At 38.1% G+C, this 24,549-nt stretch overlaps 1 protein-coding gene across 8 annotated transcripts in view; it reads left to right on the top strand.

The window, feature by feature from the left end:
* The window catches only part of LOC143387324 (cyclin-dependent kinase 14-like), an 88,640-nt gene that overhangs the window by 51,954 nt on the left and 12,137 nt on the right, over positions 1–24,549 (top strand). For 5 of the 8 annotated variants that reach the window (XR_013089841.1, XR_013089837.2, XR_013089840.1 and 2 more), the window contains 2 exons: positions 9,606–9,741; positions 18,244–18,696. Coding sequence is in view for 1 of the 8 variants with exons in the window: in XM_076841828.1 (XP_076697943.1) it covers positions 9,606–9,741; positions 18,244–18,264 (157 nt within the window). In the remaining 7 variants the exon portion in view is untranslated. Of the gene's footprint in view, positions 1–9,605; positions 9,742–18,243; positions 18,697–18,922; positions 19,111–24,549 lie in introns of those variants that run through there. The other 3 variants (XR_013089836.2, XR_013089835.1, XR_013089834.1) reach the window with 2 other exon arrangements.

Below are 24,549 nucleotides of genomic sequence, written 5' to 3'. Positions count from 1 at the left end.
GAAGGATTTGAAACTTCAAATTCAAGAAACATAATGAATACAAAACAGGTTAAATAAAAAGAACATCTTTCATTGTAATGGTTGAACTCATAAGGGGAGGGAGACAGCAACAACTGAAAAAAGACTATAGGATAATATTTTCAAAAGGTGAAGGAAAAATGGAATAATATACTCTGCCAAATTATTATCCAAAATGAAAACAAAATGGAGAATTTACCAACAAATTATCCTCTTAGAAAGAACTTATACAGTTTGTATTTCAAATGGAAACAAACAGAACTCAAGGGATGAAGCATGAGAAGGAAGATGATTTGATAAATTACTAAATATAGATAAGTAAAATAAAATAAAAGTGTCTAATATGTGTCTTTATAAACAAAGACAATAAAAATATAATGCTAGACCCTAATAAGAGATGGTACAAGTTTCATAAGATTTAAAGCATTGGAATTTTTATGAATTGTTTTCCAGGTGAGTAAAATTAAAATTTAACGGTAAACTTTTAATTAGATATCCAGAGATAAATGTTGGGAGGCTGAGACAGGAGATCACAAGTTCAAGAAAAGCCTCAGCAGCTTAGTGAAGCTCTAAGCAACTTAGAAAGACCATGTCTCAAAATAAAAAAAAAATGGGGTCTGGGGATATAGCTCAGTGGCAGAGAGCCTCTGGGTTTAATTCCCAGTACCCAATAAATAAATAAATAAAAGTTAAAGAATCATTGACTTGGAAGTGAGAGCATAAAGTGTGAAGGTTCTTCAAATATCCCTGATGGTTAAAAAAAAAAAAAGGCGTGAAGTCACCCTGTTGCAAGAGAAGCCACTGCTAGCCATAAGTCAAGTACTCTGTGGTGTTTCTGGTGTGGGTTTGTGAAGAATCTGAAGGGCAGTGGGGTTCTTGTGAGGCACACTGCATGACTTGAGTGCAGTCAGTGAACTTTCACTTCTCTCCCACCAAGAAACCCCACAGAGGGGCTAACTAGGACACCACATGTTTGAATTAAAACCAGGAAAGCATTTTGCAAGTGTTCTGACCTACATGGGTAAACCTGGAGGAATGTCCTTTCTCTCACCTCAGTACTGGATGAAAGAATTGCTGCTGCTCCTGAGGAGGTTTGTCTCCCTTCCTGTGGCTCCAGTTCAATACTCAAAGCACCGAGAAGTCCAAATGTGGTGTACCAAAGCAGACTTCAGTGTCTTTACATCTGTTCTGTGTTCTGTATTCAAATTCTTCTAATTTTCAATAATCCTACTGAGTGTGTTTTAACTAGTGTGACTCAAATGAATCAGCCACCTCTTGTGAAGTCACACACAGGGTAATCCAACCCATGTGACCTTAAATGAAGTTGCAGAAAACTTTCAGAAGTATGGCAATACCACAGTGGTGAGCATAAGTGAAGCAATTCCCAACACTGCTCTTCTATTAAGGAAGGTTCTGGAATGGCCATCTGATGATGGTATGCTGCCATCCAACCAGACGGGAAGGTTGGAATTGTCTTATAAAATAAAGTTTCCTGAAGAACCTGGTTGTGATGTTGCTGTCACTGGGCTGAAGGCCCTAGGAGAGCACTAGTGCTTGGTGCCCTTGCATTATTTGAAGGTGGAACAGCATATGAAGTTCAGAAGACAAAAGTGAAGTAGAACATTTCTATTAAGAAAAATATTGCCCTAAAATACAGCTGCACTTCATTGACATCAGTAGTCATAGAAGCAACTGTTACAGTCAATAAACTGAACTGTGTGATGCTATTAGTTTGGAGATGGAATTTAAGGTAGGACCAGATTTATGGTATGTATTAGCCAAATGCAGGCTTACTGAATGATAAGTCTAATGAAGCTTCCGTAGGCATATCAGTTATACCAGGCCTCAAGCTTGGCAGAATTGCAACTTCTGTCTTCAAATTATGATCAACTTAGCATAAAATGCCTTGCTGTCCAATCTTTAAAATGTGCTTGCCCTTTCTATCAACTGACCTGCCTGATTTATGTGTTTTTCAAATCTATTCCCACACCCAAATCTTTTCATTATGTAAGAAATGAAGAGAGACTAGGTAACAAAATACTGAGCATCACATAGAGAATTAAAATCCCACAAGTCATGAACAACAGCCTAGACCTTCTGTGGTCTATCCCCTCAGTCAGTTCACATGTTGCTAGTAAGGCCTGTGTGGCTGTTTGCCTGCTACTTTATGTTTATATCTACCACATTTAAAACAGTACACATCAGGTTTGTGTAACCATTGATTTTGTTGGCCTTTGTCCAAGTCTTATGATGATTTCTTAATGTCTTTCTATGAATTCTGTTTTGTTCTGCTATGAAACTTCCATTTTGAAAATCACAAACCTCTAGTTGAAAAGTTCATGTGAAGTCCACATTGTACAGAAGCACATATCTTTAGTGTCTCCAGACAAAAGAAAAGTCTTAAAGTTTAATTTAATGTTTGCACTTTTGGGCACAACTTGAAAGAGGTACTAAAGAAAAAGTTGGACTGAACCATTGAACCATTAAATATTTTTAGCAAAATGTGTTTGCCTTCTGCAGGACATATGCCCTTTAATTTTGTAAATATTCTTTTAAAGTAGAGATGATTTGTGGCTGTAACCAAAATAATACTTTATCATATTTTTTTTTAATCTTGTAATTTTTTTCCATATCTATTGAAAGTTGTTTGCCAACTATTTTTGTTAGAAGTGTAACTTTTTCCGTTCTCTTCCCAAACTCTCTTGCAAAGATAGAAGTGAATTTCTACTGTTGAATTCAGCAGATATTTAATACTTTATATGCTGTTGAGCTATGTGATATAATAGCTGCATGTTTAATAATGTGTTTTGCTGTATAACCCATAAAATGATGATTTATATCGATGTCAGTTCATCTGTATACATGTGCTACTTGGAAAGTGTTTATTTGTGATTGTAGTCCTGTGGATGAAAAAATTTCTCAGTGTCCTCCAACTTGTAAAAACTTACTACAAGAGTTTAAGCTCCTCAGGAAATAATGAAATAGGAAAAAAAGAGTTGAGGATCACTACTAAGTATATGAAAATATAATGTAGAACTTCTAAAACACAAGATGGAAGATATTGAATTTTAAAACTTGATTTGAAAAAAAAAGATGGGGAAAAGAAAAAAGGTAAAGGAGGATAAAATATAATACAAAATTAAGTGGGTAGCAGTAATTCCAAAAATATCAGGAATCACAAAATGTAAAAGGACTAAACTTTCTTCTTAAGAAGACAGGGATTAGATAAAAATTAAGACCAACTACACAATATTTACAAAAGAAACACCTTAAATTTAAGGATATGAGACAATAAAATAGGTAGTTGACATAAGGTATGCCAGGCAAATATTAAGCAAAAGAAAGCAGAGGTCGACTAGGAGAGGGAAGATGGCTGCGGAGGGAGTGAATCAACTCCGTGTACTGTGTCACTGTGAAGGAAAATGACGAGTTAGAAGGGCTAAAAGCTATCTTGTTAGGAACTTCCAGCAAGATTGGGGTGCTCCAAAACCTAGTGGAAGGATTGTCATCGCACGAGGATCAGCTTCGGGGGCTCAAACGCGAGCGATCTGTCCATACGGAGCGTCATGCTGCTTGTTCGTAAGATCGCCCCGCGGCTGGAGTCTGTGGAGCGCGCTGGGAAACGACAGGCTGGCAGCGCAGAGATACAGTGATGCTGATTCTGCGGGCTCCTGCCAGCTATGCATTTGCTGAGCTCAGAGCTGAATTCTGGGTTTGAGACGGGGGAAGGAAACGGTCCAGTTCGGTTCTCCACAGAAAACCAGATCTTCCAAACAAAAGTTGAATAAGGAAACTATAGAACTCAATAACACAATTAATAACCTAGACTTAATTGATATATATAGAATATACCACCCAACATCAAGCAGTTACTCTTTTTTCTCAGCAGCACATGGATCCTTCTCAAAAATAGATCATATATTATGTCACAGGGCAACTCTTAGACAATATAAAGGAGTGGAGATAATACCATGCATCTTATCTGATCACAATGGAATGAAACTGAAAATCAAGGATAAAAGAAGGAAGGAAAAAACATGCATCACTTGGAGAATGAACAATAGGTTACTACATAATCAGTGGGTTATAGAAGACATCAAGGAGGAAATTAAAAATTCTTAGAGATAAATGAAAGCACAGACACAACATATCAGAATCTATGGGACACATTGAAAGCAGTTCTAAGAGGAAAATTCATTGCTTGGAGTTCATTCCTTAAAAAAAGAAAAAACAACAAATAAATGATCTCATACTTCATCTCAAAATCCTAGAAAAAGAAGAGCAAAACAACAGAAAAAGAAGTAGAAGGCAAGAAATAATTAAAATCAGAGCTGAAATTAATGAAATCGAAACAAAAGAAACAATTGAAAAGATTGACAAAACTAAAAGTTGGTTCTTTGAAAAAGTAAATAAAATCTACAGACCCTTAGCCATGCTAACGAAGAGAAGAAGAGAGAGAAATCAAATTACTAGCATACGGGATGAAAAAGGCAATATCACAACAGACACTTCAGAAATACAGAAGATAATCAGAAACTATTTTGAATCCTTATACTCCAATAAAATAGAAGATAGTGAAGGCATCGATAAATTTCTTAAGTCATATGACCTGCCCAGATTGAGGCAGGAGGATCTAGACAACCTAAACAGACCAATATCAATTGAGGAAATAGAAGAAACCATCAAAAGACTACCAACTAAGAAAAGCCCAAGACCGGATTGGTATACAGCAGAGTTTTACAAAACCTTTAAAGAGGAACTAATACCAATACTTTTCAAGCTATTTCAGGAAATAGAAAAAGAGGGAGAACTTCCAAATTCATTCTACGAGGCCAACATCACCCTGATTCCTAAACCAGACAAAGACACTTCAAAGAAAGAAAACTACAGACCAATATCTCTAATGAACCTAGATGCAAAAATCCTCAATAAAATTCTGGCGAATCGGATTCAAAAACATATCAAAAAAATTGTGCACCATGATCAAGTAGGATTCATCCCTGGGATGCAAGGCTGGTTCAATATATGGAAATCAATAAATGTTATTCACCACATCAATAGACTTAAAAATAAGAACCATATGATCATCTCGATAGATGCAGAAAAAGCATTCGACAAAAAACAGCATCCCTTTATGTTCAAAACGCTAGAAAAACTAGGAATAACAGGAACTTACCTCAACATTGTAAAAGCAATCTATGCTAAGTCTCAGGCTAGCTTCATTCTGAATGGAGAAAAATTGAAGGCATTCCCTCTAAAATCTGGAACAAGACAGGGATGCCCTGTCTCACCACTTCTGTTCAACCTAGTTCTCGAATCACTGGCCAGAGCAATTAGACAGATGAAAGAAATTAAAGGCATAAAAATAGGAAAAGAAGAACTTAAATTATCACTATTTGCAGATGACATGATTCTATACCTAGCAGACCCAAAAGGGTCTACAAAGAAACTATTAGAGCTAATAAATGAATTCAGCAAAGTGTCAGGTTATAAAATCAACACATATAAATCAAAGGTATTCCTGTATATCAGCGACAAATCCTCTGAAATGGAAATGAGGAGAACCACTCCATTCACAATATCCCCCCAAAAAATAAAATACTTAGGAATCAACCTAACAAAAGAGGTGAAAGACTTATACAATGAAAACTACAGAACCCTAAAGAGAGAAATAGAAGAAGATCTTAAAAGATGGAAAAATATACCCTGTTCATGGATAGGCAGAACTAACATCATCAAAATGGCGATATTACCAAAAGTTCTCTATAGGTTTAATGCAATGCCAATCAAAATCCCAATTGCATTTCTTATAGAAATAGAGAAAGCAATCATGAAATTCATATGGAAAAATAAAAGACCCAGAATAGCAAAAACAATGCTAAGCAGGAAGGGTGAATCAGGCGGTATAGCAATACCAGACTTCAAACTATACTACAGAGCAATAGTAACAAAAACATCATGGTACTGGTACCAAAACAGGCGGGTGGACCAATGGTACAGAATAGAGGACACAGAAACCAATCCACAAAACTACAACTATCTTATATTTGATAAAGGGGCTAAAAGCATGCAATGGAGGAAGGATAGCATCTTCAACAAATGGTGCTGGGAAAACTGGAAATCCATATGCAACAAAATGAAACTGAATCCCTTTCTCTCGCCATGCACAAAAGTTAACTCAAAATGGATCAAGGAGCTTGATATCAAATCAGAGACACGGCATCTGATAGTAGAAAAAGTTGGCTACGATCTACATACTGTGGGGTCGGGCTCCAAATTCCTCAATAGGACACCCATAGCACAAGAGTTAATAACTAGAATCAACAAATGGGACTTACTCAAACTAAAAAGTTTTTTCTCAGCAAAAGAAACAATAAGAGAGGTAAATAGGGAGCCTACATCCTGGGAACAAATCTTTACTCCTCACACTTCAGATAGAGCCCTAATATCCAGAGTATACAAAGAACTCAAAAAATTAGACAATAAGATAACAAATAACCCAATCAACAAATGGGCCAAGGACCTGAACAGATACTTCTCAGAGGAGGACATACAATCAATCAACAAGTACATGAAAAAATGCTTACCATCCCTAGCAGTCAGAGAAATGCAAATCAAAACCACCCTAAGATACCATCTCACTCCAGTAAGATTGGCAGCCATTAGGAAGTCAAACAACAACAAGTGCTGGAGAGGATGTGGTGAAAAGGGTACACTTGTTCATTTTTGGTGGGACTGCAAATTGGTGCAGCCAATCTGGAAAGCAGTATGGAGATTTCTCGGAAAGCTGGGAATGGAACCACCATTTGACCCAGCTATTCCCCTTCTCGGTCTATTCCCTAAAGACCTAAATAGAGCATGCTACAGGGACACTGCTACATCGATGTTCATAGCAGCACAATTCATAATAGCAAGACGGTGGAACCAACCTAGATGCCCTTCAATAGACGAATGGATAAAAAAATGTGGCATTTATACACAATGGAGTATTACTCTGCATTAAAAAAATGACAAAATCATAGAATTTGGAGGGAAATGGATGGCATTAGAGCAGATTATGCTAAGTGAAGCCAGCCAATCCCTAAAAAACAAATGCCAAATGTCTTCTTTGATATAAGGAGAGTAACTAAGAACAGAGTAGGGACGAAGAGCATGAGAAGAAGATTAACATTAAACAGGGATGAGAGGTGGGAGGGAAAAGGAGGGAGAACGGAAATTGCATGGAAATGGAAGGAGACCCTCAGGGTTATACAAAATTACATACAAGAGGTAGCGAGGGGAAAGGGAAAAATAATACAAGGGGGAGATATGAACTGCAGTAGAGGGGGTAGAGAGAGAAGAGGGGAGGGGAGGGGAGGGGGATAGTAAAGGATAGGAAAGGCAGCAGAATACAACAGACACTAGTATGGCAATATATAAATCAATGGAAGTGTAACTGATGTGATTCTGCAATTTGTATACGGGGTAAAAATGGGAGTTCATAACCCACTTGAATCAAAGTGTAAAATATGATATATCAAGAACTATGAAATGTTTTGAACAACCAACAATAAAAAAAAGCAGAGGTCATTACATTAATAGGAAATAAAACCCCAAACTTTGGGCTGAGAATATAGCTCAATTGGTAGAGTGCTTGTCTTGAATGTCCAAGGCCCTGGGTTCAATCCCCAGCACCCAAACAAACAAACAAAACCCCCAAACTTTAGACAGTTTTGTTAAAGAAAAAAAATTTCAATCTAAGGATTAAAGGTTTAATTTACCAGGAGGTATAACATTGTTAAACTGTTAGGCCTTTAATTACACAGATTTGCAATATATAAAACAAAAATTGATAGTCTAACAAGGAAAGATTGAAAAAAATGTACATCACAATAGGATAATGAGAACAGTAATCATTCTAGCAATCTGATAAGCCACAATTAGGGTTTCAGATAAAACTTCTAATTAGGATAAAATGTAGATTCCCAAAAGTGTCAACCCACACTACTTATGTGGATTTAGCAAGTGGTTCTTACAACGTCCTTATATAGTTTGTCATTTTATAATTTCCTTTTCTGGTAAACAAATTTCTCTTTGCCAGGAAGAAACATTTTAAACCAAACTATTGGAGCTGGAGATTTAGTTTAGTGACAGAAAACTTGCCTAGGATGCAGCAGGCTCTGGGTTCAATCCCCAGGGCCACAAAAACAAACAAAAATAAAATAAATAAATCTGTTGATCTATTTGTAAATAAATAAACAGTCATCACAGTAACCATTGAACCTATTTGAATCTTCTATACATGAAGATTCAGAGCAGTTTCTTAGACTGGATCTGTGAGGTACTGTCTTTCTTTGCTTTTCTCCGTTTTGAAACCTATATTCATTACCTCCTTTCCTTTTTTTCAATCCTGACCACCTCCCCCCCGTAATAATTTCAAATCAATACTAATGAGTTGTATGAGGAGAATTGTGTTGGTCATTGAGGAAAGATGTTTCTTTACTAATTGTGTGCTAATAGCTTGGAGGCTTTCCACAAAGAAAAAAAAGCCCTCTCAACAGAAGCAACTTTCTCTCACCCGCTCCTAACTGTCTCTGAGGATCAAAGCACATACTGCACTGTGTTGCACAAACTCAGGGTCCTTGGCTGAATGCCCTTAGAGATGCTGGATTGAAACTGAGCAATCCATTACCATCTCTGACTCCTCCTTACTTTGTACCCCTAGAAAATGGGGACAGTTACCTTGTGGACCATAATAAACATGAGATTCTGAAAAATGCCTGGAAAAGTTCCTGAGTAGCTGTTATTAGGAATACTCTTCTTATCAGTATTATGTTAATCATAAGTATTTGATTGCTTCCAGCAGAAAAATAGAGACTCTCTGGAAACCAAGGCAGGACTGGGCTGAGTTTTGCTGCCTCTGGTTTGAAAGCTTATAAAAGACTTTACTTCTGTCCTTTCTTTCTTTTTTTTTTTTCTGATGATCTCGAGACACATATTTTCTGTCTACTGTTGTTTTAAAGGTCATCTTGAATTGATTCTGCCCCATATCATTTCAGCATATCCCCTTTGTTAACCTGTAATATCATGACGGCTGATATTTGTCAGGGGCACTTGTTTCCATACTTTTATATTCAATGCAAAAAAATATAAACTCTTAAAGGATAGGTAATTTTTAGTAACTAGAGATTTTAATAGCAGTACTATTTTAATTATCCTAGTTATTTGGTATTAATTTCCTATAACTATATCCAGATGTCTATGCAGTATATAGATCCTATGAACAAAATGCTGGAAACCATTTGGTAAATTGTCTCTGAAATTTTTTTTCTCTGGACTTAGTTTTATTCATTCTGAAAGTTGCAACCCTTTGCTTACAGTAGAAACATTTTAAATCATTGGTACTATGATACCTAATGTCACTGATAGTAGAGTAAATGTCAGTTTGAGTAAAAGATACTCTGAGAACCAGTGTGAATTCATCAGGTAATTTAAGTTGTCTTCCTCGCCAGGCATAACTTGAAATACAGAAAAATTACATGATCCTTATGTCTTATTTGGTAGATTTTCTTCTTTGGTCTGATTTCTTTTTTGGTTTCTATTTTCAGGCTCAGCTATGTGAATCATGCAGAAGATATGGCCTCTAAGCTCCTACAGTGTTCCCCAAAGAACAGACTATCAGCACAGGCTGCCTTGAGCCATGAGTATTTTAGTGACCTTCCCCCATGGCTATGGGAACTGATAGTGAGTATGACACATCTGCATATCCAATCAAAGTACTTTACTATCTATAGAGAACATACATGAGGAGAGATTCATTTGCTTATGTTTGCACAAACACAAGATCATGTATATATGTGTTTGCATTTTGTGTGTGGGGGTGGGTAGGTGGGGGGGAGGGAGAGAGAGTGAACAAGCACGTGAGTGCACAAGAGCAGGGGTGGGGGACACACACACACACATATATATATATATATATATATATATATATATATATATATATATATATATATATTTAGTGGAATCCTGGTATTCAATTTCTAGCTTCCCAGACACAGGAAGAAAATGGATTCCTTCTTTGCTATCTTTGCTCTGCAGTCTGCAGCTGTGCATCTTTGTTTTTGATTATGTGTGTGTCCAAAAAATGATCTGAGCATTCATAAAGGAAAAAGGAATATATGATTTACATATTTAGTGCTTTATGCATACAGTACTATTTTAACTGGCTGCAGTACACAGCGGAGAAATGATTCATTTCTGTTTAATTCTCAGAAACCATATTGGTTGTAACAATGACCTTAAAAAGGATGAATACTCAGTGAGCTGAGGAACAGAGTTGGCAATTGGCTAATGCACTGAATTGACATGTAAAGACTGAAGACATGTAATTTATTTTAACTGCACATGCTCTTGCTATTTGTACAGACAGCTCTTCTCTAGATCTTTTAAAACAAAACACATTCCTGGGTGGGTTTGTGTTTTGTTTTTACAAAAGTATCCTTTCTTAGACAGGCTTTTTCAATTACATTTAAAATATTTGGGGGAGGATTTATGGCTGGGAGGATCTCAGCTTTCTTCCCAAGTGTGAAACAGAATTCTTGTGAAATTATGCAGAACACTGTTGCAGTAGGAATATTTTTGTTCAATGGTGATGCATTTTTTTAAATGCCCATTATATTTTTTTCTCATACTCTTCTGATTGCCTTAAAATAACATACTGCCTCTGTGCACAAATATTTGTGATATGTATATTAATCCTTGTGTATACAACATTTACAGTAGACACAAAGCTAATTTCCTTTGTCTCTTAAATTGTATTTTTTTCCCCTCCTCTTTGCAGCACTGGTTTCTCCTTTACAGTAGCCCTTTACTTTATAACATAACCCCAAGTAGCAACTCCTGTTGAGTATTCCTATCCTAAATCTTTTTGCTATCCCACACTTACTTCCAACAACTTTTTTTTTACCTGAAAGTGACTATAGATATATTAATCTACTACTCTCCTTGTGTCTAGCAAATTCTCATTAACATTTCATAATGTCCCTGACCATATTTACTCTATATTCTACTCTACCTCCTTTCTAAAAATCAACCCACTGGCCATCATTATAACAGTTATTCCCCCAAATAAAAAAAGAAAACATGAAATTTCTATGGAAAATAATGATTTTGTGACACATCTTACTATACTGAGGAAAAAAAAAAAAAGACATATATAGGCTCATTCATTTACTGCTCACCACACTCAAGCATATGGCTTGTTTTCCCTCTTTAGTGGAACTTGTAACTTGATATCACCCCTCCTTTGTGACATCTCAATCCCATATGACTTGATGATTGAGTTTAAGCCAGGATTTTGATGGTCTATGAATTCTGAATTCTGTAGTAGTACTTTTCTGCTAATATGGACTTATTACCCACTTGCCACTTAGTTTATCAGGCAGTGGTTAAATCCAGTTTCTATCAGTGAGTAAATGCCTACACATTATCACTCCACAGCAGACTGCCAGTGGAGACAGCCTTGTCCCCATCATTAACAAGCACAATGTATGCAGAACACCAGAGGGGAATTAAAACCACAAAAAATACCTCAGGGTGGTATTTTTAATATGAGAATTTAATTTGTAATTTCACAGATTAAGAATTTTGGCTGAATTAATCCCTTTATCAGCTCACAGCAGGCTATTTGCAGAAGCATAACCATAAGGCGATATTCATTGGCAGAAACACGTCTTTGCATAACGTTAAACATCAGGAGCAGTAAAACCTTTTGAAGGGGGGAGAATAAAGATGAAAAATCATTATATTTTTAAGGCAAGATTCTACTAAATGCCTCCAGTAACAATTTTGAGTTACAGAAATGCTATTTCTGTGTCTAGAAGATAATCATTATGAAGCATAAATCCAGTCGCAAGCAAGGACATCCCAGGTTAAATACTATAGTCATTTCCATTTAGAACAACGCAGCTGTACTTGTAAACATGTTTACAAAACAAAGAATTCCCTGGTTCACAGACTTTGAGCATTATTTCTTTAAGTGAAGTGACTGGTTTTGGTGACGCTCTTGTCTGGGTTAATATTATGCAGACTACGTTTAGAAATTCTTAAAATTAAGTTTCGTGTTACTGTAGTCTTATGAAAGTTCTCCATCTGACTTCATGGCAGCTGCAGTAGCAGCAGCTGAAAGCCCTCAAGTACTTCTCTTCCAAGGGGAGTTGGAAGAAGGTCCACTTGGGAGGAAGAAGTGTTGCAGAATCAATAAATGGATTGTCTTAGCAACCAAGTCATTGTTCAGACTCACCAATTCCAGGAATCTCGCTGTCTTCATCAGCTCAGACTGCTATAACAAAATACCACAGAGTGGGTGGCTTAAACAATACGCACTTATTACTCACAGCTCTGGGGATGGGAAGTTCAAGATGAAGGTGCCCACAGAATGATTCCTGCTGAGGTCTCTCCTCCTGTCTGGCAGAGGGCCTGCTTGCTGTGTCCTCACAGAGTAGATAGAACACTTCTCTCTTCCTCTTCTGACAAAGCTACTAATCCCATCACGAGTGACCCACCCTTCTGACCTCCTTTAATCCTAACCGCCTCTGTAGGCCCCATCTCCAAGTAACATCACGTTGAGGTTTAGGGCATCAATACCTGGATTGGGAATGGGACTCAAATCAGTCCATAGCATTCTCATTCTCTAAGGTGGCTTATAGCCCTAAAAAGAAAAACTTATTTCAACAAGTAGTTCAACCAGGTTAAAAGTAAAAGACTATAGGCATGGTGACACATGCCTGTAATCCCAGCCACTCAGGAGGCTGGGGCAGGACAATCCAAAGTTTGAGGCCACTCTCAGCAAATTAGCAAGGTTCTAAACAAACAGAGTATGAGACCCTGTGTCAAAATATGAAGGACTAGAGATGTAGTTCTGTGGTTAAGTGCCCTTGGGTTTAATCCCCACTATAATAGTAATATAATAATCATAATAATCATGATAATTTTAAAAAGAAGGCAGGGAACAAAAATATTAGTGCCCCCTAGCCTTCTTGGTGTGCTCTGATCTGTCAGACCCTTGAGAAGAGCATCTGGGTTATTGTAGACTAGGTACTGCAGGCAGCTGTTTCATAGAATTGTATAAAAAAATAAAGTGTTATGCTTATGCTAGATTCTTATTTGCTTTGGAAGAAAACAATAATGTAATATCTTTGATATTTGACTATTCCTAAAAACTCTTCAAGTTACTGATGTGAATGGAACTTTCAGGTTTCTTTATCAACTTAGAGGCCCAGGCAGTAGAGTACTCACAGAGGTCCACCCGCATGGGTCACTTCACAGAGGCTTTACCCTCAGGAGACAAATCTCAGAAATGGCTGCAGTTATACAAACACAATGTGAAAGTTTACAAGTTCTAGTACTTATAGGTCCTGAGGGGTGCACTGCATGTCTGTAGTATAGAAGTCAGGGAGCACAGTCACCAAGAGGAGGGGGACACTGAAGTCAATACCCTTGGGTAGTCCAGGGTTTTCTTCCAAACAGATTTCCCTTGGGGAGTTTTAATTGGCAGATTTAAACCAAACAGACAAGAATTCCTTTTGTCTTATTGTAATTGGCGGTGGCTCCTACATATGTCCCCACAGTCCATGCAGGGTGGGAGGGTCATGGGGCCAGTCCAGCAGGCCCATAGGGAAGTAGTCATCCGGGAGCAGCTATATAGGGCAGGTGCCTAGATGGAGCAGATTGAGGAACTAGAGTGGGGGTGTGTAAGAACTGGAAATTGTGTCAGGGCAACTGAGCCCTGCTTTACGTATGAGAAAATTCAGCTTATGTTCAAAATGGATGCTGAAGCACATTAAAACTGAGCATTCATTGCAGTTGCATAACATCAAAATTTAGAAGTAATGTATTGGCAGAATTATAAATGCATCAAGCAAGAATAAATGATATAGTTACCTGGGGTCTGGCAGTTCAAACTGGTTCATTCCACTGGCACCCTATCATTCTCCCTCTGTCCTAAAACCCCAATAGCCTTGCCCCACTTCTTCACAAAGATTTAATTGCAGGAAAGTACATGGAGGGCTGATTTAGAAGAAATTCATTACTTTTCCCAAATACACCACAGGGCATTCTCCTGTGTATACTATCAAGTTACATAAATAATTGAGGCTGAACAACCCTTGTCAAAGTAAATCCTGGGCAATATGGCCACAGATTGTGCACTTTTAATCAAAATGTTCAACCGCTTCTCATTATATTATATGGAGAGGAGAGGAAAATTAAGACATCGAATGCTTTCCACCATCGAAATACAAAAGTCCTTTGGAAACCAGGATGTCCTGTTTTTCATACTTTGAAAAACTATGGTGGTCATCAAACTCCATTGAAGTTTCCCTGATGATGTGATTCTCTACCCACTAGATTGAAAGCTCCCTTAGGTCAACGACAAGGTTTTCATCATCTGTGCATCTGCTGTGTCCTGGGGACCTGAAACAGTGGGTGACTGCTTTACAGCAGACTTCACATAACTATTACTGATTTAATGAATTAAAAAATGTTGCAAAGCTAATTAAGGGTGTTTTCTGCCTTGGGCAATGGAAAGTTTTATATTTTGAAATTTTTTTATTTCTTGTGAGGAAAATTGCCTTGGGGTTTTCTTTTTTAGAAGGAAAAAGCGAGCACAGATAAAATAAATCAGCCTTGTCTTATTTTGAACAAGTCAATGGTGATCATAAAAGAGGCGACTATTACATTATGATCTGGAAAGCAAAATGGCAGCTCCCTGGAACAGGTTGTTGTCAATCATGTTCATTTTCTTAATATCTGTCCACAAAAATCAGAGCTTACTTATGAAATTCTCCTAGAATCATAAACAACAGCTACAAAGGCTTAAGCTACTCTACAGAAACAAGACTCTACATGTAGGTGAAAACCCCAAGGACGTGAAACGAGTTCCTCTAACACCAAAAAGAAGGGTTGGTAAATGGAACTGAGAAATCTAAAGAGGAAGAGTATTAATTGGCCTGGGGAAAAGATGATTAATTGTGAATCCTCTTCTAGGGAAAGTTATAAAATAAGGTCATGAAAATTTATTCTATTGTTAGCTTGAGTGTGTTCCCAATGCAGGTTATTGATTAGTTGTATACATACCTAGGGGATTGGACCTTCTTAATCACAGGTTCTATTCTAACTTGAAAGTATACCCCTCCAGAGGAATACTATTCTTTAAAAACAGATGAAAATTTGAAAAATCAAGGTAAGGCCATGCTACAATGACATTCATAAGGCAGATCCTGTGGATGCCTCTGGCCATCTTGGTAAGTGGCCATCTTGGTAAGTGGCCATCTTGGTAAGCCTTCTCTGTAGAATGTGGGAAAACATGTGTCTGCCATATGCCTTTTCCTCTCTTACATGGCAGCTGGAGATCAATGTGGGATGGATCCAGAGGTACTTCAGTTTCTCCCAATACATCTACCCTCACAATTCTCTCCTGAGAGGACCAAGAGCAGTTACCTAATTAACTTAAAGCTCATACCGTATGGATTTCCTCTATTAGAAATGAAAAAAAAAAACTGTGATTTGCAATTTTTTCACCCAGATTCTCCTGAGCGATCAGGTATTAACAATTACCAACTTTGATGAAAAAGACTCAGGCTTGCTGCCGCAGTGTCAGCCTCCATTTCTCCACATCAATCTCTTGAAATATGGACTCTGAGTTCCTGTTTGTAGTTTTATTGCTCTCTATGATTGTGTTGATAGTTCAGAGTGGGTTGAGGATAATTCTGTTCTCTATTCAGAATTATCCTGAGCCGGAAAACAAATTTAAATGTTCAGAACACATCAACAGAAGAGACACCCTCTTCTCTAAATGACTGAAGCACATGAAGCTCTGTACAAATTCTACCTTTCTACCAGCATGGTGGTGGCGTATGAAGACCTCTTGAAAAGATCTGTTGATATAGTTTCAAACATGCAACTACCATGCTGATAAAATATAAAAAGGAGAACTCGCAGAGACTTGGTTACGAACAGGCAACTCGCGAGAATGATGCAAGAATTGATATTTGCAACACCAACAGATCAGATCCGTTCCTTAAAATCACCAAGGTCTTTAAGAAAGGTGTCCTACATCATCAGCCCCTTGAGGAACTGTGGATAAACACAAAATAATTATATCCTCAGAGATGAAATACCACGAGCCGGCCCCCTGAAAGGGTGCTTGTTTGGATGTTAGAGTGAAGAATGGGTGTTATTGGTATTTCAAAAGGAAATCTCCCTCGGAGCAGACTGCAATAAAAGCTGACATACAGATTAAAAAGGTGATTAAATATGAATGAGGCCAAACCCACTTGCAAATCAAATGCCCAGGAAAGGTGACTTTTTTTTTCCCTTCCAGAGAAAAGTTCGTTTCACTCATCAAATTCTATTTCTCTAAAACAACAAATCTGTTAGTGTTATCGCATACTAAGTATGAACTTGACCTTTGCAAAGCAAGCCTTGTTACTAAATAATGTATAACTGTTGATATTTCTCCAGTTCCAAGAAAACCTGGAGAATATCTTGGGTGAGAATTTCAATGTGAAATGACACATGTTTTCCTCTGAGACATTTGGCCGGAGTTCACTCTGGGTCCCAGGCATGCCTGAGGATGGGACTAAAGACTGCGTAGCTTTGAATGCGGGGATGCAATGTGTTTGCAGCTCACTGAAGAGTTTCCACGATGATTCTGATATGGTATCTTATAGGAAAAGTTACATTACTAGAAATAAAACTTTGCCAATTTACTTATCATAAAACACAATGTGGATTCACAGAAAACCCAGACTTCATTTAAAGAAGGAAAAGTCAATGCTGAGGACCTCAATACCCACCCCCCAAATGTGACCATTGATGACAGGAGAAAAATACAAGTGATTTCTGTCTAGAAATTTAAATATAATTCTGGACCCGCTCCCTCTCCCCACCCAAAAAAAGCTCCTGACTGGTTTAGAAATCACAGAATTTTGCCTCCAACAGGTTCTTAGAGGAAATCTGGTATTCTTTTGATTCAAGACATTGCTGGGGTCTCATCTTTCTTTCTTTCTCTCTTTTATTTTCCTTAAATGACATCTCTATGGAGATATAACTCCCAAACCATGAAATTTACCTAATGAAGTCAAATTTCAATGGTTTTCACTATTTTCACAGTTATGCAATTATCACCAAAATTAATTTTAGAATATTTTTTTTTCTCCCAAAATACTTTGCAGTATGTTTTTGAGGTTCATCCATATCGCACGTGTATCAGAGTTTTTCATTCCTTCATATGGCTAAATAATATTATTTTATCGATGTACCCCATGTCTTCATGCATTATCAACCGATGGATATTTGGGTTGTTTCCTACCTTTTTTTCTAAGAATTCTTTCTTTTCTTAATTCTCCTTGTGACCAAATCAGGGCTCTTCGTGGAAAGACTCTTCTCTCAGTTCTTTAAATTCTGTTTGCAGGTTTGTTATAAGCCCGTGTGGTTCTCCTATTTATTATCATTCCCATCCAAATCTCGTGTTCTTAATAAATCAGCCCAGGATCTAACTAGTCAGACATCCTCAAGATATCTTCTTGGTTCTTCCTTCTTCTCCCTCACTTTCACCTCTAGGATCCCCAAACCATGTATAACCTGCCTACTGAGGGGTCTCGACTCCATCACTAATCCATGTCATCCATTACCTCTCATTTTATCTATGAGATATATCTAACATTTATATCTATCCCACACTAATGACTCACTTTTTGGATTCTAGGTTAATTTATTTTAGATGATTGAATAATTCACTATATTGAAAAACAAAATCCAACCTCCTCAGCAGAATACAAAATGGCCCCATGATCTTGGCTCTTCGTTTCTCTAATCTACCTCCAACCACGCTTCCAGAGGGGGCCTCTCTACTCATATCAGGGTGTTTTTGTAGGTTGTTTATAGTGCTATGATCTCCCTCCCCTTACGTCACTGGATGGGGTATTCCCACAAACTGGATTGTATCCACCTTTTGTTGTCTAAATTCACATTGTCTCTTGAGGCAGAGACTAGTCAGATGCTTTTCCAATCCTCTCCCCCTCCTTGATGGATCTAAGGTTAGACCACATTTCCCAACCTCTCTTGCAGGTAGGTGGAGCCACATGAGTAAACTCCAGTCATTGGACCATGAGTGAAAATGATCTTCTGGGTCTAGGTCATAAAAGTCCCCCTCACAACGTTATGCCTTTTTCTTTTCCCATTTAGGTCAACGTCCAAAAACTGTGATCCTGCAAGTCACTCCCTGAAGATTGGTCTACATGCCTGAATGACCTCCTGGCCCAAAGTTTTTCCCTCCTCTCTCTTCCAATGAATTTTCCACGGGTCAGAACTAAAACTTAGCAATATTGAGCCTCAGAACTGAGCATTAAACCCAAGGCTGCTGTCCACGATACTCTTAACAATCAGGTGATCTTCATTTCTAACTCTGTAGACTCCACATTCTTATGCATCCCACAACTCACCACCTTATACTGTAATTGTGGTTTTCAAACTTATCTCTTTCACCAGCTTGGAGCTCCATAATGTCTTGGGAATTGGGTCTTTAATTTTTATAAGCCACTATCTACCATAACAATCCAGCCTACTTGATAAGTATATATATATTTTAAGGAATTCAAGGTACAATGACATCTCTCCCCACATCTATTTCACTGGAATATCAACACAAGTTTTTTTTTTTTTTTTAAAGGTGGTAGTGGTCGTAGGGGTGTGGTATCTTTGTTTATCTAAATTTGCAAAAAAGCTGGGTTAAACAAAGCATCGTGTTTCTTTATTATGGGTATGTTCTGAACTTCCACATGATAATGAGCATCATCAAGATGATATAGGTTTTCTTTTCCCAAAAATATTTGGTCACAGACTTCTTTTTTTTTTTTCCACCCAGAACATCTCGAAAGAATGAATCACAGAGCATATTTGGAAAAAGCTGACCTTGACTAATATAAATATTGCAAAATCTTACATGGATACCCAGAAATGTTATATTTCCATCCTAAATATATAAATCAGAGAGTCAACTGAAATAGTCAGGGTTTGATAAATTTCTAGAATCACTACACCAGAGTGCACCTTCTTGAGGGATGCCTAGCATTGGGTTATTTTTCTGCCATGAGTAATAACATACAGAAAGGGACTTGAGGATAAAATCTAGCATGCTTTGTACATTGCTCTTGTTGTCTTTCTTGAATTAAGAATGAGCCAGAATGACTACAGCTATTATCTCAGCTAGAAAGATCGTCTGGAAGTCAGTAAGGTTAGAGTGGAAACTGGTTTAACTCACCCTGGACGTTAGTGTTGGAGATGAGGTGTCCCCCCCTTGCATTGGGTTAATGCAAGAACATTCAGAGGTGACACAATTGGACTGCAAGAGCAACCGACCTAATGAGTCCAGCCTAATGGGAACGCCCTTCCTGGGTGGTAACTATAGGAGATGGGTCACTGTGGGTTTGCCCTGGAATGGTGCATCTCCCCTTCAGCCCTTTGCCCCTGATCTATCTGCTTTGTGGCCACCATGAATAGAGCAGTAGTCTGCCACCATGCCCTTCTGCCAGATGCTCCTACTCACCTTGGACCCAGAACGATGGAGTTGCCCGGCCATGGACCGAACCTCTGAGACTATGAACCAATATGAACTCTTCCTCCTACAAGTTGTTCTCATTGGAGAATGACGAAAAGCAAACTCAGTGTCCCCAGCGATATGATCAAAACATGGGAAGAGTTTGAAGGAGAACTTGATGCAGGCAAGAGTTCAATGTTATCTACCATCATTAGTAATTGAGCATTGAAGGGGAGCCCCGTGGTAATGACCTTAAACAAGTCACATGTACTGCTCTGTGCCTGGGTTCTTCCTGTCAAAATAGGGTGGGATTCCATTGCCTCTGACTCCTAGCTCTGCACTGTCATGTTGGGATTCACTCTGTTTCGACTTCAGTCCTCCATCTTTTATTCTGGTCTTTGGCAAATTACATTCTTACTTTTTTTTGCCCCCCAATCTGAAGATGCAAGGAGTTAGCAATCAAATCTAGATTTTCACTGCTGGTGGGGACACACAGAGGAAGGGGTAATTCCCCAAAGAAGGTAATTCAATGTCATTTCAATCTGACCTTGGAATTTCCAATGACTTTCCGGTTTTTAATTCACCTTCTTAATTTGCTTGATTCTGTAATTCTAATTGCCTGGACCTAGGCCAGTTAATAGCAGGGTTAAGATAGGCCTGAAGCAGACCAAATGCAGAATCTGTCTAAACAGACAATACTGCCTTGAATTCTTAAAAGCAGAGCAAATTTACCCAGAGTAAAATGTCCTGGTTATCTAAGGTGAACATATGCTGTTTATTCTGCCTACTTTGCAGCTTTATCTTTGCACACATGAAATACTTATTTGATATCACAGTGTGACTGACTCTACCACCCCCCAATATTAGCCCATCTTTCTTAAATAAAGTCCTCTCTTTCTTTCTTTCTTTCTTTTTCTTTCTTTCTTTCTTTCTTTTTAATGTTTGGAGTGTGTTGCTATAGTTTTGTTATCACTTATAAATCATCTCTTTGACCTCAGAAAATCTGCCAGGGCTGTGGCATGACAGTTTTGAAGATGTCGGGTGTTTTTAACCAAAGCGAGGTGTCCCCTCCACAGGCTGTTCACAGCCAGAGAGGTCTGGGAAGGAATGTAAAATTCTTGTGACCACAAAGGAAAACAGAAATTGGCAAAAAAATAGCATCAAATTGTCATGCTATTTTAAAAGTCCTTAAATGACAACTGGAAATGAGATTTCTGAGGACGAGGTAGAGCTGAGAAAATAAAGCTCTTCAAACAATCCTTGATCAGCATTCCAGGTTGACGTATCTGGACAAGAGCAACCTTTTCAGCAATTCACATGTTGCCATATTTAATACAATATGTTTTCAAATGATTATATGTATTAAGGGTGAATTCACAGACCTCCATATCCAATGGAGGCTACTAAATAAATACATGTGCATATCAAATATATACTGGATACAATGAGAAAATTACAGAGGATTAATAAACACACACACACAAATACACACACACACACATATAAATGGTTGCTGGGTGATCATCTTATATTTATAAAGCCAAGTAAAATGAGTGAAATGTCAGATAATAATAACTAAAGAACAACTTGAAAATCAACGTAAAAGATATCACAACTCACTCACTGTAAGAGTAAGAGAAAAGCAACCTCACTGCAGACTAGTAGCCTATGGATTTGCCTTCTACTCTATGTCTCCTCCCTCCATCTCCCTCTCTCCCCCCACCTCTCTCATACTGGGGATCAAACCCAGGGGTGCTCTACCACTAATCTAAAGCCCCAGCCCTTTTTAAATTTTTTTTTTATTTTGAGACAGAGTCTTGCTAAGTTTCTTAGGACCTCGCTGAGTTGCTGAGGCTAACCTCGGATATAAGGTCCTCCTGCCTCAGCCTCCCTGGCAGCTGGGATTATAGGCAATCACCACCATTCCTACCACTTTGCTTCTGTTTCTAAGAAGTTTCTTATTAAATTTGACTCTTCGATAAGAAAAGACTACCAGCTTTGTCTTGCATGACACATTTTTTTATTATTTTTTAAACATGTTCTCTCAGATATTAATGTATTTTGAAAGCAAATACAATTAATGAGAACTGAAATAATTAATAGCTCTGTGTGAATCTCCGCATTAAACTTTGTTTTCAAGCAGTGTTGACTCCCACGGATTCATGGCTTACATAAACGCGAACTCATGAAGGCATACAGCTAATCCCCTCCGTGACTGAAATCTACAACCCTGAATGGGCTCTAGTTGAGACAATGTTGGGTCTCCGGGGGAAAATGATTAAAATTAAGAGCCAGTGAAGCAATTCTGACATTGCATCTAAGTCTCAGTTCCTTCAGATAAAATCTGAAGAAGGCCACTCACTTCCCCAACGATGAGTTAAGATCCAATAAAATAGAGATCCCAGGGCAGATGTCTAGAGGAGTTCCAGGGTGAGCCCCACATTCATGGCAAAAAGGATTTTGCACTGTAAATGTCTATTAGAAATAAAGGATGGAACCAATGATATTCATGATCTAGCATTTAAGAAAATGGGAAAGAGGATCCTATTCAGATATAAAGTCAGATCATGGAATAACAATACGTCCAAATATAGGAAATAGATTTTCAGCTTCAATAAATCACTTTACTTCCCTGAGATCTTACCTTTCCTCCCCCGTAAGCAGAAATATCAATAGATCTGCCTTCATATTTATGCCATTTAATCCTAGAATTGAATGAGGCAATGCATAGATCACTTAGCATAATATCTGTTATTGCTATGGGGATCCTTCCTAGGGGCACCGGGGACACCTGATACATCGTACTTGAGCATCATCAAAAGTTAGAATAATTGGACGATGCTATGTGCCTTGAGTGGATAGTGTGGCTAGATGGACAGGGACACTCTTAACTTCACCCGTCCCCTAGAATGAATGAAGCGCCTGGTTAAAAAGAGGTTCTGAATTGGCTTCACACACAAAAAAATTATCTATTCTTTTCTTCCTCTAGAACTTTTTTCATGAGAAACCAGCCACTGCAGAATGCCAGTTTGAATGTCTCTCTGTCCCCAGACCACTGCACCTTAACCACACACCTCGGGTGCGTGAAGCAGTGCATGCACCATCCAGCCTAAGTGAATATGTGGGTTTACGGAGTGCATATTTAGAAAAAAAAAAAAAAAACTAATTTACTTCTGCACTCCCGGTAGACCCATCTTGTTTTCATGCAGCTGATCCAACTTCCAATTCACAAAAGCAAAACCTCCTTAGAACCAAAATAAATACTAATCTTAAATTCAATGTACCCTGACAGCAAATAAGTTTGCTGCGCTTACTTTGGCATGAATAAAAAGCCTGCAAGGAGACTCCTTCCATAACAGCATGTTTACAAGTTCCATTGCCCACTGGAGAGATTGATGTAATAAACCCATAATAAAAAGCCTCATGTTATATATTTCTCTAATGTTTCTTATCAAACAGCCTATATTATCTTGGCTTGGTGTATTCGATTTAAAATAGGTTTTCCATAAGTGCCTCAAAGGTAGAGGTCATTTTTCCCTTAGTTTTCTATACACACGAGAATGTTTACAGATACGTTCTGGCCCTCGAATCGGAAAAATATGCTTGTTGGGTCAAGTGGTTCATGGTCTTAACCTGTGAATTTATTTTCAGCCTTTTACAGTTTTCCAAACTGTAATAGTTGGTTATCCCCATTCCATAGTTTATTTTTATTGTTAACCTTGATTGGGTGAACTGTTCCAGATCACATCAAACCACTCCTAAAATTTTTTTTTTTTTAATACTGGGGATTGAACTCAGGGGCACTCCACCACTGAGCCCCATCCCCAGCCCTATTTTGTATTTTATTTAGAGACAGGGTCTCTCTGAGTTGCTTAGCACCTCCCTTTTGCTGAGGCTGGCTTTGAACTGGGGGGTCCTCCTGCCTCAGCCTCCAGAGCTGGTGGGATGACAGGCGTACAGCTACACACCCAGCCACTCCTTCAACCTGAAAGTATTTTGCATTATAGGTAGATTTCCCAAAGAGATTGCTCATTTGAATTTGGAAATACCCTACCAGAACTCCCAAAGAGCTATTCATCTGAACTCTACGGCAAATCACTTAGATGACATGGTTAATCCTCACACCCCAGGAAAATGGGGGCAATTGATAAGGTCTGAGAAACATACTTCAATGAGAGGGTACCCAGATTTGTGTATATCTATCTTCACTGAGTTCCAGGGGCTGCTCCACTATGCACATCTAAAGAAAAGGCTTTTGCAAAGCAAGCTGTTTTTGCACACACTCTTAAAACATTAATTAGCTCAGTCCTCCTTTCAGAGACTTGACCTCTCAATAATTTATTGCCACATTAAATTGCCCAAAAGCACTCATGTGTTCATTGGTTCAAATGTTCAGTTAGTTCATATTGGGTTCCAGGCACTGTATTAGAACTGGAGATTTAAATGGAGAACAGAGAGTCACAGTTGCTCTTTGTAAGATACAGTGCACTGAGAGAAAAAAAATGCACATTAATCAGTCACAAAAAAAAAATCTCTGATTACAACTGGTGAAACATGCTCTAAAGACAGAACCCCACAAAATGCTTTGCGGCAATTTCTTCTGGCATTAGACCAAAATTCTTTTTACACCCGCAGAAGTAGTTAGGATTCTTCTGTTGATATATATATATTTGGTTTGAATTTATCCTGACTTTCTTGGGCTTTACATCAATTTTTCCTGTCTTGAGATACTATATACATCCTTATCAACAGTTGTAAAGTAAAAATCTCATCACTTGATTTCTACTCTAATTGCTTCTAAAATTCCATAGAACGCACGGTCCAATCGCCACATTTTTTTTTTGGCCAAATATGGTCCCAATTCTAATTCCTCCTAGACAATAAAAATGCTCTTGTTTCTTCCATTCCAGAAAGTCCATTCTACTTTTGAGATATCTCTAATGATCAGAAAGCCA

This window comes from Callospermophilus lateralis, unplaced genomic scaffold, assembly GCF_048772815.1.
Source record: "Callospermophilus lateralis isolate mCalLat2 unplaced genomic scaffold, mCalLat2.hap1 Scaffold_260, whole genome shotgun sequence".
Lineage (NCBI taxonomy): Eukaryota > Metazoa > Chordata > Mammalia > Rodentia > Sciuridae > Callospermophilus > Callospermophilus lateralis.
Note: the sequence above shows the minus strand (reverse complement) of the source record. Positions and strands in the feature narration are given on the sequence as shown.